Source organism: Heptranchias perlo, chromosome 14 (genome assembly GCF_035084215.1).
Source record: "Heptranchias perlo isolate sHepPer1 chromosome 14, sHepPer1.hap1, whole genome shotgun sequence".
NCBI classification, from domain to species: Eukaryota; Metazoa; Chordata; class Chondrichthyes; order Hexanchiformes; family Hexanchidae; genus Heptranchias; species Heptranchias perlo.
Window position 1 is genome coordinate 31,648,190 of NC_090338.1, and position 17,006 is coordinate 31,665,195.

The following is a 17,006-nucleotide window of genomic DNA, read 5'->3' on the forward strand; positions in this document are numbered from 1 at the left end:
TGCTGGTGAATGGCATAACTTTCTGGCACAAGTATGGCATAACTACAGTGTAACTGACATGAAGGAAATTCAGGGCCAAAGTGCCCAATTTTTAAGAGCCTGAATTCAAGTTTGCAAGTTGAGACGCGTGAGCTTCCAATATCATTCACAATAGGGATGAAAATGGCTAGGTATGATTGCTCCTGTTTCAAACCATATACTTTCTCCTTGTGTTGTAGGGTAACTAGTAACTGATTTTAAACAAAACAAAAAGACATCACCACCCATATATAAAAGACAGATGTGCCACCACAGTCCAACAATTTAATAATCAACTGACAAACTCCATTTTATCATAACTCTCGACAACCATTTTTGCTGATTAGATGTGATGTAAACAAAATACAGTTTTATAGCACCATGTGTTTTCAAAGAGTTACTTTGGTGCACAATGTACCACAACAGAGTTACAAAATGTACCTCTCATCTCTCCCAGTTAAGATTTAAAAATGTCCATCAGACTATAAGCAAACCTTTTTTTTGTCTTTTTCTGATGCAAATTAAAAACTACAAAATATATACTAAATTACAACGAATTCTAGTGACTTTCTGATAACAGTGCATAATCTGTTTTCAAGCCAAATGTCAGTGCCATTGTAAAATTAAGAAACAATTGCTAAATAAAAGATTCCTTTGAATTGCTTGCCCTATGCTGCTTTAATGACTTTACAAAAAAATGGTGTGCGTCACAATGTCAAGGAACTCTTCATGTGGGGTCAACATCTTTAATTAGCGTCCAGTTTTGCCATTTCCTGGACATAAATCCCTATACTTTCACTATCAAAAAGAACAAAGTAGACAGTTTTGATTGAGGATGACATTGTAGAAACAAAGTAGCTGGAAATGGCCTTCAGGATCAGCTGTGCAGCACTCTGCTTGGGAAACCCATTTCTGTTGAGGAATTAACAATTGGTTAGTACTGTACTATTGGGAATGGGTACACAAGAAAGCATAGAATCTGGATTGGCATTCAAGCCATCAAGACCATTCCTTGCACAATTTACAGACAATTTGCTTCATCATAGTCTCCACATAACCCACACAGGAGGCAACCAACTATGGATAAACCTCCAGCATTAAACTCAGATTTCTCTGAGCAATCAGGTGAATTCCAGGGTGTTAATCCAACCTCTCAGTCCACACTACTCATCTCACAAATGGCACATCCAGAAGTGCATAAACCATTGTGTTCTGCAGAGTATTTGAATAAAATCTTCAATCCTATTTTTATTTATGTACATGACCTGGGCATTGGCACAAGAGCAATTACATTCAAGTTTGCTGAATATACCAAATTTGAGGAGAATATGCAAACTGCAAGGAAGAATAGAGAAGATTACAGGAAGTCATGGACAGGTTAGTGGAATGGGCAGATAGATGGCAGATGCAATTCAATGCAGAGAAATGTGAAACAGTATATTTTGGGAAAAACAACAATGAAAAGTAGATTATCCTAAAAGGTAAGAACATAAGAAATAGGAGCAGGAGTAGGCCAATCGGCCCCTCGAGCCTGCTCCGCCATTCAATAAGATCATGGCTGATCTGATTCTAACCTCAAATCTAAAGAACACAAGAAGTAGGAGCAGGACCTGGCCACTCAGCCCCTGGGCCCGCTCCGCCACCCACAGGGCCTTGACCAATCCGAACTCAGCTTCATGTCCAATTTCCTGCTCGCTCCCCATAACCCCTAATTCCCTTTACTTCTAGGAAACTGTCTATTTCTGTTTTAAATTTATTTAATGATGTAGCTTCCACAGCTTCCTGGGGCAGCAAATTCTACAGACCTACTACCCTCTGAGTGAAGAAGTTTCTCCTCATCTCAGTTTTGAAAGAGCAGCCCCTTATTCTAAGATTATGCCCCCTAGTTCTAGTTTCACCCATCCTTGGGAACATCCTTACCGCATCCACCCGATCAAGCCCCTTCACAATCTTATATGTTTCAATAAGATCGCCTCTCATTCTTCTGAACTCCAATGAGCAGAGTCCCAATCTACTCAACCTCTCCTCATATGTCCGCCCCCTCATCCCCGGGATTAACCGAGTGAACCTTCTTTGTACTGCCTCGAGAGCAAGTATGTCTTTTCTTAAGTATGGACACCAAAACTGTATGCAGTATTCCAGGTGCGGTCTCACCAATACCTTATACAACTGCAGCAATACCTCCCTGTTTTTATATTCTATCCCCCTAGCAATAAAAGCCAACATTCCGTTGGCCTTCTTGATCATCTGCTGCACCTGCATACTAACTTTTTGATTTTCTTGCACTAGGACCCCCAGATCCCTTTGTACTGCAGTACTTTCCAGTTTCTTGCCATTAAGATAATAACTTGATCTATGATTTTTCCTGCCAAAGTGCATAACCTCACATTTTCCAATATTGTATTGCATCTGCCAAATCTCCACCCACTCACCCAGCCTGTCTATATCCCCTTGTAGGTTTTTTATGTCCTCCTCACTCTCTACTTTTCCTCCCATCTTTGTATCATCTGCAAACTTTGATATGTTACACTCGGTCCCCTCCTCCAAATCGTTAATATAGATTGTAAAGAGTTGGGGACCCAGCACCGACCCCTGCGGAACACCACTGGCTACTGGTTGCCAGTCCGAGAATGAACCATTTATCCCAACTCTCTGCTTCCTGTTAGATAACCAATCCTCCACCCATGCCAGAATATTACCCCCAATCCAGTGATTCTTTATCTTGAGCAATAATCTTTTATGTGGCACCTTGACGAATGCCTTCTGGAAGTCTAAATACACTACGTCCACTGGTTCCCCTTTATCCACCCTGTACGTTATGTCCTCAAAGAACTCAAGCAAATTTGTCAGACATGACTTACCCTTCATAAAGCCATGCTGACTTTGTCCTATTAAATTATGTTTATCCAAATGTTCCATTACTGTCTCCTTAATAATAGACTCCAAAATTTTACCCACCACAGATGTTAGGCTAACTGGTCTATAATTTTCAGCCTTCTGCCTACTACCCTTTTTAAATAAGGGTGTTACATTGGCAGTTTTCCAATCTGCCGGGACCTTTGCTGAGTCCAGAGAATTTTGGAAAATTATTACCAAAGCATCCACAATCCCTACTGCCACTTCCCTCAAGGCCCTAGGATGTAAGCCATCAGGTCCAGGGGATTTATCCGCCTTGAGTCCCATTATTTTACTGAGTACCAATTCCTTAGTGATTTTAATCGTATTTAGCTCCTCCCCCACTAGAGCCCCCTGTTTGTCCAGTGTTGGGATATTCTTAGTGTCCTCTACCGTAAAGACTGAAACAAAATATTTGTTCAGCATTTTTGCCATCTCCATGTTTCCCACCATTAATTTCCCGGTCTCATCCTCTAAGGGACCTACGTTTGCCTTAGCCATCCTTTTTCTTTTTATATAACTGTAGAAACTCTTGCTATCTGTTTTTATATTTTTTGCTAATTTATTTTCATAATCTATCTTCCCTTTCTTAATCAATCCTTTAGTTACTTTTTGCTGTCTTTTGAAGACTTCCCAATCTTGAATCTTCCCACTAAGTTTGGCTACCTTATATGTCCATGTTTTTAGTCGGATACTATCTTTAATTTCTTTACTTAGCCACGGATGGCTGTCATTTCTTACACCCTTTTTTCCTCAGTGTAATATTTTTTTTTTGCAAGTTGTAAAATAACTCCTTAAATGAACACCACTGTTCATGTACCGTCTTACCCTTTAATCTATTTTCCCAGTCCACTTTAATCAATTCCGCTCTCATACCATCAGAGTCTCCTTTATTCAAGCTCAGTACGCTTGTTTGAGAACCAACCTTCTCACCCTCTAATTGGAAAAGGCATGTAACCATGTTATGGTCACTCATTCCAACGGGATCCTTAACTAGGACATTATTAATTAATCCTGGCTCATTGCACAGGACCAGGTCCAAGGTTGCTTGCCCCCTTGTAGGATCAGTTACATACTGCTCAAGAAATCCATCCCTAATACACTCAATAAACTCTTCCTCAAGGCTGCCCTGCCCAATTTGATTTGTCCAGTTAATATGATAGTTAAAATCCCCCATAATTATAGCTGTTCCCTTATTACATGCCCCGACTATTTCCTGATTAATACTTCTTCCAGCAGAGTTGCAACTATTAGGAGGCCTATATACTACGCCCACTAGTGTTTTTTCCCCTTATTATTCCTTATCTCTACCCAAACTGTTTCATTATCCTGATCCTTTGTCCCAATATCATTTCTCTGTATTACAGTGATTCCTTCCTTTATTAACATAGCCACCCCACCTCCCCTTCCTTCCTGCCTGTCCTTCCTGATTGTTAAATACCCTGGCATATTTAATTCCCAGTCGTTGTCACCCTGCAGCCATGTTTCTGTAATGGCCACAAGATCATACCCATACGTAGTTATTTGTGCCGTTAACTCGTCCATTTTGTTACGAATGCTACGTGCATTCAGATAAAGAACTTTCAAATATGTTTTGTGACACTTAGTTCCTGCTTTTTCCTTTTTTAACACTTTACCTTTTCCTCCATACCTTCTGTCCCTTCCTGACACGCTTTCCTCTGTCTCCCTGCTCAGGTTCCCAACCCCCTGCCACTTTAGTTTAAACCCTCCCCAACAGCACTTGCAAACACTCCCCCTAGGACAGCGGTCCCAGCCCTGCCCAGGTGCAGACCGTCCAGTTTGTACTGGTCCCACCTCCCCCAGAACCGGTTCCAATGTCCCAGGAATTTGAATCCCTCCTCCAGCCACGTATTCATTTGAAATATCCTCCTATTTCTACTCTGACTAGCACGTGGCACTGGTAGCAATCCTGAGATTACTACCTTTGAGGTCCTATTTTTTAAATTTACCTCCTAACTCTCTATACTCTGCTTTTAGGACCTCATCCCCTTTTTTACCTATATCATTGGTGCCTATGTGCACCACGACAGCTGGCTGTTCGCTCTCCCCCTCCAAAATGTTCTGTAGCCGCTCCTAGACGTCCTTGACCCTTGCACCAGGGAGGCAACACACCATCCTGGAGTCTCGGTTGCGGCCACAGAAACGCATATCTATTCCCCTTACAATTGAGTCCCCTATCACTATAGCTCTTCCACTCTTTTTCCTCCCAGCCTGTGCAGCAGAGCCACACATGGTGCCAGGAAGTTGGCTGCTGCTGCCTTCCCCTGATAAGTCATCCCCCCCAACAGTATCTAAAGTGGTATATCTGTTTGAGAGGGTGATGGCCACAGGGGATCCCTGCACTACCTGCATGCACCTCTTACTCTGCCTGGTGGTCACCCATTCACTTCCTGCCTGTACACCCTTTACCTGCGGTGTGACCAACTCGCTAAACGTGCTATCCACGTGGTTCTCAGCATCGCAAATGCACCAATATGTATCCATCCGCAGCTCTAGTGCCGCAATGCGGTCTGTCAGTAGCTGCAGCTGGATACACTTCCCACACACATGGTCGTCAGGGACACAGAAAGTGTCCCTGATTTCCCACATAGAGCAGGAGGAGCATGCCACGGGGCCGAGCTGTCCTGCCATGACTTACCCTTTAATTGATTTAAATTAAATTTAAATTAAATGGACCCCACCAATCACACTGGAATTAAGTGATATACTCAAGGGCCCCTGCTTAACAGTCGTCCCCGCTACACAAAGAGACCGTAGTAACCAAAAAAGATTCTTAACAGAGTGAGAGATTTAGGGGCACAGATATGTAGATATTTTAAAAGGTGGAGATGGAAGTAGCAAAGGCCTTAAAAAGGCAAGTGGGGTTCTGGGTTTTATACATAGAGGCAATGAATAGAAAACAAGGAAGTGACGTACAATACATTTGTTTGACTACAGTCAGAGTATTGTGTAGAATTCTGGCCAACCGATTATAGGAAGGATTTAAGAACCATGAAAAAGGAACACTTGAGAAATTGGGCCTTTTCCATTAGAGCAGAGAAAGTTAAGGGGGAATCTAATAGAGGTTTGAAGACTACAAAAAGCTTTGAGAGGGTAACTCGTGAAAAAAAATCTACTCATTTCTTGATAATGGGTGGGGGGGGGGGGTGGGGGGAGACGGACTTAATATGATCATTAAAGAACAAAGGGGGCAGCTAGAAGAATTATTTTTACACTGAGGGTTATTAAAACAAGGGATGTTTTACTGCAAGTGGCGTGTAATGCAAAGACTTTAACATAATTTTAAAAAGGATTGGATAAATATTTGAAAACAACAACATGCATTTATATAGTGCCTTTAATGTAGTAAAACGTCCCAAGCACGGATAGCAAATTATATGGGGAAAGGGCAGGGAAATGGGATTAGAATCGATAGCTCCTGTTAAAGAGCTAATACCAGCACAGACACAGTGTGCTAATTGGCCCTCTTTCTATGCATAATTTTGATGATTCCTACTGGATATTTATCTACTCTTCTTTAAAAAGTGTCAATCAATATCAACCAACTCTAGGAAACTATCCGCTGTATGTAAAACACTGTGGAAAAATCAAATATTCCATCCTTTTTTCTGTCTAGCTTTCTACCATATGGGCTTCAAAAGGGCATGGCATAGTTTGTGTCAGGCCAACCAGTGTAAGAAGATATGAAGGCACAGTTTCACAGTAGAGTTTTCCACTTACAGTGCAGCATTCAGTGACTTAACAAACTTGGGGAGTGAAAGTTGACTTTGGCGATAGTGAATTGGCAGCCTGTTTACACCCCGCCTAATTTTCTTTTCCATCGGATTGGGTGTAAAGTGAACTGCTGATTCGCTGTCGCCCGTTTTGTGCTATTGCCAAAATCAAATTTCACCTCCTTGATATTATGAAATTACAGAATAATACAAATACACAAGGATGGTACTGTACATAAAAAAATTCTTGTGAATACAATTTTTTAAACAAGTTTTAGTGCTATGGTACACTGATGTCTTTGATGCACAAAAGCATGGGACCATGGAGTGGAAGGATACAGTTCCAACTTCCCTGCTCTGCTGAGTTCCTTAGACTCAATTTATTCATCATAGGGAGGAAAAACCAGAAGGCATGTTATTCATGGTCACCATTGTGCATCTCCTGACAGCCAGCTGAACAGCGGTATTATTTAAGGCCTTGGAGCAGGTAACTTCCTGCCTACACTGCTACAGGTGATGCATATATAAGACCTATATGACAATAAAGAGCTGGAGGTGGAAAAAGAGTTCATTCTTGGACTGTAAATGGTTAGTAGAAAAAAGATTAGGTGGAGGATTGCACTGCAGCATAGAACCTGCAAACCTGTGCTATTTAATTTGAATGCAATGAAATCACCGTGTAATGGCCTGCTCAAAGCAGGTACAGGGGTCAGAATAAAGAATAATTCAAGAGTATGTCGGAGGATATGCTGTTTTATAAAGACAGAAACATGATATCATGTCATGTACAATGTATTAATCTGCTGTTATGCTAAATCTGAGTGTAAAGTTGCGTTCCTTAAGGCCAGAAGGTCTAATGTTGCTAAGTAAACAGAGCCTCAATTCAATCACTGTCCAATTGATGAAGGAACTAAGCAGAATGAGGTCAGTCAGAGTTTATTTGTTCTTTAGGCTGCAAAGTGATTAGCCGGGATGTAATGTTGGCTGTCTTTTTTGTTTTTTTCAGTGCGATTGTTAAGATTATTTTTTAAGTCGTAGGCTACAGATCTTCTGACTCCTGGTTAATAAGGTATTTCTGTTGGGAGGGAGTTTCCCAGAATATTTTAAATGACTGACTTTCTTTCTCTTTTATTCAAAGAAGATTGCTAGAAGAAATTCGCATGGGTCAATAAGTTGAAAGAAATTTGTTTTGAACAAATTTGCCTATAATTGTGACATGATGGACAGGAAATGCATCCACACATACCATTCTCATTATATCAATAACAAATAGATATATAGATTTTGGCATCGCTTATTTTTATTCGTTCATGGGATGTGGGCGTCGCTGGCACGGCCAGCATTTTATTGCCCATCCTTAATTGCCCCTGAGAAGATGGTGGTGAGCCGCCTTCTTGAATCGCTGCAGTCCGTATGGTGAAGGTTCTCCCACAGAGCTGTTAGGTCGGGAATTCCAGGATTTTGACCCAGCGACGATGAAGGAACAGCGATATACTTCCAAGGCAGGATGGTGTGTGACTTGGAAGGGAACGTGCAGGTGGCGTTGTTCCCATGTACCTGCTGCTCTTGTCCTTCTAGGTGGTAGAGGTCGCGGGTTTGGGAGGTGCTGTCGAAGAAGCCTTGGCAAGTTGCTGCAGTGCATCCTGTGGATGGTACACACTGCAGCCATGGTGCACCGTTGATGAAGGGAGTAAATGTTTAGGGTGGTGGATGGGGTGCTAATGAAGCGGGCTGCTTTGTCCTGGATGGTGTCGAGCTTCTTGAGTGTTGTTGCAGCTTCACTCATCCAGACAAGTGGAGAGTATTCCATCACACTCCTGACTTGTGCCTTGTAGATGGTGGAAAGGCTTTGGGGAGTCAGGAGGTGAGTCAATTGCCGCAGAATACCCAGCCTCTGACCTGCTCTTAAATACTGTGGCTATATGTGGCTGGTCCAGTTAAGTTTCTAGTCAATGGTGACCCCCAAGATGTTGATGGTAGGAGATTTGGTGATGGTAATGCCGTTGAATGTCAAGAGGAGGTGGTTAGACTCTCTCTTGTTGGAGATGGTCATTGCCTGGCACTTGTCTGGCGCGATAGTTACTTGCCACTTATCAGCCCAAGCCTGGATGTTGTCCAGGTCTTGCTGCATGCAGGCACGGACTGCTTCATTATCTGAGGGGTTGCGAATGGAACTGAACATTGTGCAATCAACAGCGAATATCCCCATTTCTGACCTCACGATGGAGGGAAGGTCATTGATGAAGCAGCTGAAGATGGTTGGGCCTAGGACACTGCCTTGAGGAACTCCTGCAGCAATGTCCTGGGGCTGAGATGATCGGCCTCCAACAACCACTACCATCTTCCTTTTTGCTAGATATGACTCCAACCACTGGAGAGTTTTCCCCGATCCCCATTGACTTCAATTTTACTAGGGCTCCTTGGTGCCACACTCAGTCAAATGCTGCCTTGATGTCAAGGGCAGTCACTCTCACCTCACCTCTGGAATTCAGCTCTTTTGTCAGTGTTTGGACCGAGGCTGTAATGAGGTCTGGAGCCGAGTGGTCCTGGCGGAACCCAAACTGAGCATCGGTGAGCAGGTTATTGGTGTGTAAGTGCTGCTTGATAGCATTGTCGACGACACCTTCCATCACTTTGCCGACGATTGAAAGTAGACTGATAGGGCGGTAATTGGCCGGATTGGATTTGTCCTGCTTTTTGTGGACAGGACATACCTGGGCAATTTTCCACATTGTCGGGTAGATGCCAGTTGTAGCTGTACTGGAACAGTTTGGCTAGAGGCGCGACTAGTTCTGGAGCACTATATAGATGCAGCAATATCTTATATATAGATACAGCTTTAGCACTTATTGCGAACTTGGTACAACTTAAAATAATTCCTCTTTTTAAATAATACAGGGTGCAGTAAAGTTCCATACTTGCCACTGCCGATTGATGGAAAGGCAATAGATTTCAGCTTCTTCTCATCTGCCAGTGCCAGGCAGTTCTTCACGGTTTTCTCCAGGAGCTCCTCACACTTGTCTGACCCCCAGCCTGGGCTATTGCAATGAATAACAAATTTGGCTGGCAGTCCATGGCCCGAACTGACCACAGCTAGCAAAAAAGAATTATGGAATATTTTTAGAGAGAGATGCTATACTCTTAATCAAATCATAGAACCATAAAAGGTTACAGCACAGAAGGAGGCCATTCGGCCCATCGAGTCCGTGCTGGCTCTATGCAAGAGCAATCGAGCTCGTCCCACTGCCCCGCCCCATCGCCGTAGCCCTGCACATTTTTTGTTTCAAGTACTTATCTAGTTCCCTTTTGAAGGCCATGATTGAATCTGCCTCCACCACTCCTTCCGGCTGTGCATTCCAGATCCTAACCACTCGCTGTGTAAAAAATGTTTTTCCTCATATCACCTTTGGTTGTTTTGCCAATCACCGTAAATCTATGCCCTCTGGTTCTTGACCCTTCCGTCAATGGGAACAGTTGCTCTCTATCCACTCTGTCTAGACCCTTCATGATTTTGAACACCTCTATCAAATCTCCTCTCAATCGTGTCTGTTCCAAGGAGAATTTGTGTACATGCCCATTATGCCTACTCTCCGTCTCCTGCCACTCAGCCAATTTCCTAACCAGGTCAATAATTTGCTCTCAATTCCATTAGCTTCGACTTTAGCTAACAGTCTCTTGTGAGGAACTTTATCGAATGTCTTCTAGAAGTCCATATAAACAACATCCATAGACATTCGCCTGTCCACTACTTTAGTCACCTCTTCAAAAAATTCAATCAGGTTCCTCAGGCATGACCTACCCTTTACAAATCCACGCTGGCTCCCTCTGATCAACTGAAAATTTTCAAGGTGCTCAGTCACTCTATCCTTAATTATAGACTTCAGTAATTTCCCAACAACAGATGTTACACTAACTGGTCTATAATTCCCTGGTTTCCCTCTCACCTTTCTTAAATAGTGGAGTGAGATGTGCAATTTTCCAATCTAAAGGAACGGTTCCTGAATCGAGAGAACTTTGGAAGATTATAGTTGGGGCATCTGCAATGTTCTCATCTAATTCCTTTAAAACCATGGGATGGAAACCATCTGGTCCTGGGGATTTGTCACTCCTAAGTGCCATTATTTGCTTCATTACTATTCATTTGTTTACGTTAATTATGGTGAGTCCCCGTTCCTGATTCAAAATTAGTTTCCTTGGGGTGTCCAGCATGCTATCCTCTTCCTCTACTGTAAATACTGATGCAAAGTAATTATTTAACATGTCCACCATTTCCTTATTTTCGTTTACAATATCACCATCAGTTTTTAAGGGGCTCACATTACTCTTGATCACCTTTTTCTTAATATAATTGTAAAAAATGTGTTGATTTTGATATCCCTTGCTAGTTTCTTTTCATACTTCCTTTTTATAGCTCTTACTATCTGTTTTGTCACCGTTTTCTGTTCTTTGTATCTCTACCCAGTCGCCAGGATCTGTGCTATTTTTTGCATATTTGTATGCTTTTCCTTTTCATTTTATGTTGTCCCTTACCTCTTTTGTCATCCATGGCTGTTTTTTTTGGCAAGTAGAGCTCTTGGCCCTTAGGGGTATCAACTGGTTCTGTATCATGTTAAATTATTTTTTGAACACCTCCCACTGATCATCTGTTGTTTTACCCATTAACAGATTTGCCCAGTTTACTGTGGACAGTCTCTGTCTCATCCAGTTGAAGTCGGCCTTACCTAAATTTAGAATCTTAGTAGCTGATACGGGTTTTTCCCTTTCAAACACAACATTGAACTCGGTCATATTATGATCGCTATTGGATAAATGTTCACACATCATTAGGCTGTTAACTAAATCTGGCTCCTTACTCATTACTAAATCTAATATAGCCTGCCCCCTTGTTGGTTCTATGACATACTGTTGCAGAAAGCTGTCCTGAACACACAAGAAATTTGCTACCTTTCTGACATGAGCTCATCTGCTTATCCCAACCTATATGAAAGTTAAACTCCCCCATTAAAACCACTCTGCCTTTGCTACATGCTTGTCTAATCTCTGCATTTATACATTCTGCCACTTCGCAAGGGGGCCTATACAAAACTCCCACTACAGACTTAAATCCTTTTCTCTTTCTTAATTCTACTCAAAGTCTCCACTGTCTGCTTACCTCTTGTTATATCCACTCTTATCATTGAAGTAATTTCATCCTTAATCATTAAGGCTACTCCTTCCCCTCTCTACCAGTTTCCCAACCTTCCTATGGACCTTATAACCTGGTATATTCAGTTCCCAGTCCTGACTGTCTTGCAGCCATGTCTCAGTAATGGTTACCATGTCGTACCCTCTCAGTTGAATTTGCGCCTGCAAATTCATTCAATTTGTTCCTTATACTCCCTGTGTTTGTATAAACACTTATTTGGGCCACACACCCTAACCTGTCCTTCTGTTCTAATGTTGTTTTTCTTACACATTTCTTATTCCTCTCTCCTGATTTAATTACTTTATACCATTTAGTTTTCCCTTTACCTGTAGTGCCCAAAGCATAATTTCTGACTATCACTCTGCCATCTTCCTTTTCATTTGTTTTAAAATTATTATTTATACCACTTTTTCCACCTGAGCCCTCTTTCTCCATGCCCTCCCCCCACCCCACCCCGCCCATTTACTAGTTTAAAGTCCTTGTGACCACCCTATTTATCCTTTCTGCTAGGACTCTGGTCCCAGCCCGGTTCAGGTGGAGCCCGTCCCAACTGTACAGTTCTTTCTTGTCCCAGTACTGGTGCCAGTGTCCCATTAAATGAAACCCCTCTTTCCCACACCACTTCTTCAACCACGTGTTCATCTCCCTAATCTGCTTATCCCTACGCCAATTTGCACATGGTTCAGGTAATAATCCAGAGATTATAACCCTTGAGATTTCCGTTATCATCATCTTCACAAAATAGGCCACCCATCACTGTTGAGTCGAGCTTTTTATGCCTTGGGTATACCAGGTAGCAATGGTGCATTCATTATACATAGTGTATTTTTACTCTATTTGTAAATTTTTAAAAATATGCATAAAGAAATGTACTTTTCTTTGTGCCTCTCCTACAAAGAGCATTCAAGTGATTGTACCTCCTGCTGTGTCCAAGGGACCATTCTTCTTGCGTAGATCGTTAACAGCCTCTGTAAACTCCTTGCCGCCCTTCTTTTCCAAAGCATTTCCTAAAAGTTGACATTAGAATTTACTTCAGTGGTATTGGAGCAGAAACACAAGAGCAAACATTGTATAGTCGAGCACCGTAAGGGTTGCAATGATTTGAGAAAGAAAAGCAATATGCTCTAGAGTTTCTCAGCTAATGAGAACCTTTTAGAAAGCCGGTAAGGGTTTGTCACAGGTCGATTTATTTTATGCAAATTGATCAGACAGTAAGCCGTAAATATACTCCATCAGAAGTTGTGGTGCATCAAGTATCTTACACTGAGGAGCCAGTGGATAATATAAAATAAATATTTAAATTAATACGTCACATCATAGATTTTAAAGGTCGACTCCAGGTCAATTGATATCCTTGATTACTCATCTGTAGAAAAAATACCCCAGTATGTCATTTTTTAAAAATTGAGGAAGCAAAAAAAGCAACTCATTCCGTGGTGACTGACCATCTGCTCAGCACGTGATCGTCCATTTGCAATCCTCATCTACCAGCATTTCTTGCAGTTCAGATTCAATTTTTTTTTAAACTTGTACATAACAGAGTTCTTAAACGATATTAACAGTATATTTTACAGATTAATATTCAAGATTAGCCCATCATAGTATCATGGTATCCCTTTAACTAGAATTCTAGCTCATGTCAATTTATAACTCATCAGTATCAAACTGATCTACGTGGGTAATTAATTCCTAGTCAGTTAATTTTGTCTGAATTAAAATTGAACTGAAAATAACTTCAAATTTCAGTAACTTCACAAAAATATTCTTAAATTCTCAAGGAAATGTTGCAGTAGATAAGTTCACTGCAATCTGCAGGATTTAATCAACTTTTTATGAGCAACCATTTTATATAGAAAGCTGCTCCCAGTAGAGAAATCTGCAGAGGATACTCTACACTAAGCCAATTCAGATGTTACTGACTGTGCTGCTCCCTCAAAAGGCTCAATCTTCAAAAGTCCATGGTGGGTCATATTAACTTTCCACTGGAGCGTAAAACTGGCACAGTGGGTCAGGTGCCCGTTATAGAAACCAGACAATTTTCCTTTCCATTGAAAGGAAAAGAAAATTGGGCGGTTTCTATAACAGCCATTTTACGCTCCAGCATTAGTTGAAAATTATCTCCCATGTCTTCTTTTACATCAGATAACCAACCTTACTGTCTTTTGCAAAATAAAATTGGGAACTTTTGTACTTATTAAAGCCAGGGATGTCAGTATTGGGGAACAGCTATCCACTATGTCACCTAGTGCTGGTATCAAGCACTCCCAAGCCAAGTACAGCATGGGTTTGATATAGAGTAAAGCTTTCTCTACAATATCCCAACAATGTGCCTGAATTCCAACCTCAGAAGAGCACCAAGTACTGTATCATTTGCTACACCACACTCAATTTATGTTGAAGTAACTGCAAACTGTACAACTAAACACAGAATTTAAATAAAAGTTTTGAATAAGAAGGTGCATTAGGAGAGCTTCAGTTGGAGTTTGTTATTTTTTTTTTGATAGTGTACAACAGCAACTTGTATGAACAAAGCACCTTTAATATAGAAAAATATCCCAAGGCACTTCACAGAAGTGTAATCAGACAAAAATTGACACCAAGCCACAGGAGCTATTAGGAAGGGTGGCTTAAAGCTAGGTCAAAGAGATGGGTTTTAAGGAGGGTCTTAAAGGAGGAGTGGAAGGTGGAGAATCAGAGAGTTTTAGGGAGGAGATTCCAGAGTTTAGGGCCTAGTCGCTGAAGGCATGGTTGCCAAAGGTGAGGCAAAGGGAGTACACAAGGGACCAGAGTTGGAGTGCAGAGTTCTCAGAGGGTTGTAGGGCTGGAGAAAGTTACAAAGATAGGGAAGGGGTGTGTCCATGAAAGGATCTGAAAATGAGAATAAGAATTTTAAATTTGAGGCATTGGGGGGACCAGAAACCAATGTAGGTCAGTGAGCACAAGAGTGATGGGTGAGTGGGCTTGGTGAGGGATAAGATATGGATCCAGCAGAGTTTTAGATGAGCTGAAGTTCATGAAGGGTAGAAATGGGAGGCCAGTCAGGAGAGCATTGGAATATGAGTTTGGATATGACAAAGGAATGTATGAGGGTTTTGGCAGCAGATGGGCTGAGGCAGAGGTGCAGAAGGGTGGAATTAGATGGTCTATGTAGTGGAGAGGATATGGGGTCGGAAGTTTAGCTCTGGGTGAAATGGGATGCCAAAGTTATGAACAGTCTGGTTCAACCTGAGACAGTGGCCTGGAAGGGGAATGGAATTGGAATTGGTGGCAAGGGTATGGAGATTATGGTGAGTGGTCAAAGACGATGGCTTCGGTCTTCCCAATGTTTTACCAGAAAAAACTGTGGCTCATCCAGGACTGGATATTGGACAAACGGTCTGACAACACAGAAGCAGTGGAGGCTTTGAGAAGTGGTGGAGAAGTAGAGCAGGATGTTGTCCGCGTACATGTGGAAGCTGGCCCCATGTCTTCAGAGGATGTTGGTAAGAGGCAGCATATAGATGAAGAGAAGGTCAAGGATAGATCCTTGGGGGGGATCCAGAGGCAACGGTGCTGGGGCGGGAAGAGGGCTCATTGCTGGAGATGCTCTGGCTACAGTCAGATAGGTGATTGTGGAACCAAGCGAGGGCAGTCCCACTGAACTGGACAGTGGAGGAGAAGCATTGGAGGAGGATGGTGTAGTTGACCATGTCAACAGCTGCAGGGAGTTGGAGAAGAATGAAGAGGGATCGTGGTCGCAGTCACAGACGATGTCATTTGTGACTTTGATAGGGCCATTTCAGTGCTATGGCAGGGGTAGAAACATGATTGGAGAGATTCAAACATGGTGTTGTGGGAGAGATGGGCATAGATTTAGGAGGCGACAACATGTTCATGGACTTGAGAGGGAGATTGGAGGTGGGGCGGTTGTTTGCAAGGATATTGGGGGCGAGGGTGGGTTTTTTGAGGAGGGACTGATTACTATGATTTTGAAAGGGAGGGGATCAGTACCTCAGGAGAGGGAATATTACATTGTCAGGGAGCATGGGGGACAGGAAGGGAAGTTTAGTGGGAATGGGGTTGAGAGAGCAGGAAGTGGGTCTCAGACAAAAGATATGCTCGGGGGAGATAGGAGAGAATTAACAAAAAGATGTGGGTTCAAGTCTAGGGCAGCAGGAGAAGGTTTGGGGAAGGTTTGGCTTGGTGGGCAAGGGGATGGGAGGAAATGCTGCAGACCCAGCTGAACAAATGGTCCCAATCATAGTGACAAAGAAGTCTATGAGTTCCTTGCACTTGTTGTTGGAGGTGAGGGTGGACGGGGTAGGAGAGAGGGGCTTAAGGAGACAGTTGGTAGTGGAGAAAAGGAGCTGGAGGTTATCTTTGCTTTCCAGGATAATCCTGGAGACCTGGAATTTACTGAATATAGCCCTGGATTTTACTGGTGGAGAATCCATCACAAATGCAACCACAAACATTTTGTGTTATTATGCTCCCTTTTATTAACATAAGAACATAAGAGATAGGAGCAGGAGTAGGCCATACGGCCCCTCGAGCCTGCTCCGCCATTCAATCAGATCATGGCTGATCTTCAACCTGAACTCCACTTTCTTGTCCGATCCCCCTATCCCTTGATTCCCCTAGAGTCCAAAAATCTATCGATCTCAGCCTTGAATATACTCAATGACTCAGCAACCACAGCCCTCTGGGGTAGAGAATTCCAAAGATTCACAACCCTCTGAGTGAAGAAATTCCTCCTCATCTCAGTCTTAAATGGCCAACCCCTTATCCTGCGACTATGCCCTCTAATTCTAGACTCCCCAATCAGGGGAAACAACCTCTGAGCATCTACCCTGTCAAGCCCCCTCAGAATCTGATATGTTTCAATGAGATCACCTCTCATTCTTCTAAACTCCAGAGCATATAGGCCCATTCTACTCAATCTCTCCTCATAGGACAACCCTCTCATCCAAGGAATTAATCTTGTGAACCTCTGTTGCACCGCCTCTAAGGCAAGTATATCCTTCCTTAGATAAGGAGACCAAAACTGTACACAGTGCTCCAGGTGAGGTCTCACCAAAGCCCTGTACAATTGTAATAAGACTTCCTTACTCTTGTACTCCAATCCCCTTGCAATAAAGGCCAAATTTACTTTGTTGCAATCTGGGAACATTTGCAGCAAATGGAGTTTACAATAT

The 17,006-nt window shown here is 42.4% G+C and overlaps 1 protein-coding gene across 6 annotated transcripts in view; it reads right to left on the minus strand.

Annotated features, from left to right (window-relative positions):
- Positions 1–270: 270 nt before the first annotated feature.
- The window catches only part of macroh2a1 (macroH2A.1 histone), a 48,057-nt gene continuing 31,321 nt past the window's right edge, over positions 271–17,006 (minus strand). For 2 of the 6 annotated variants that reach the window (XM_067996218.1, XM_067996217.1), the window contains exons 7-9: positions 12,750–12,839; positions 9,566–9,740; positions 271–930 (exon numbers count right to left, since the gene is read on the minus strand). In XM_067996218.1, the coding sequence (XP_067852319.1) occupies positions 765–930; positions 9,566–9,740; positions 12,750–12,839 (431 nt within the window). In that variant the 3' untranslated portion in view covers positions 271–764. Of the gene's footprint in view, positions 931–9,565; positions 9,741–12,749; positions 12,840–17,006 lie in introns of those variants that run through there. The other 4 variants (XR_010965656.1, XR_010965655.1, XR_010965658.1 and 1 more) reach the window with 3 other exon arrangements.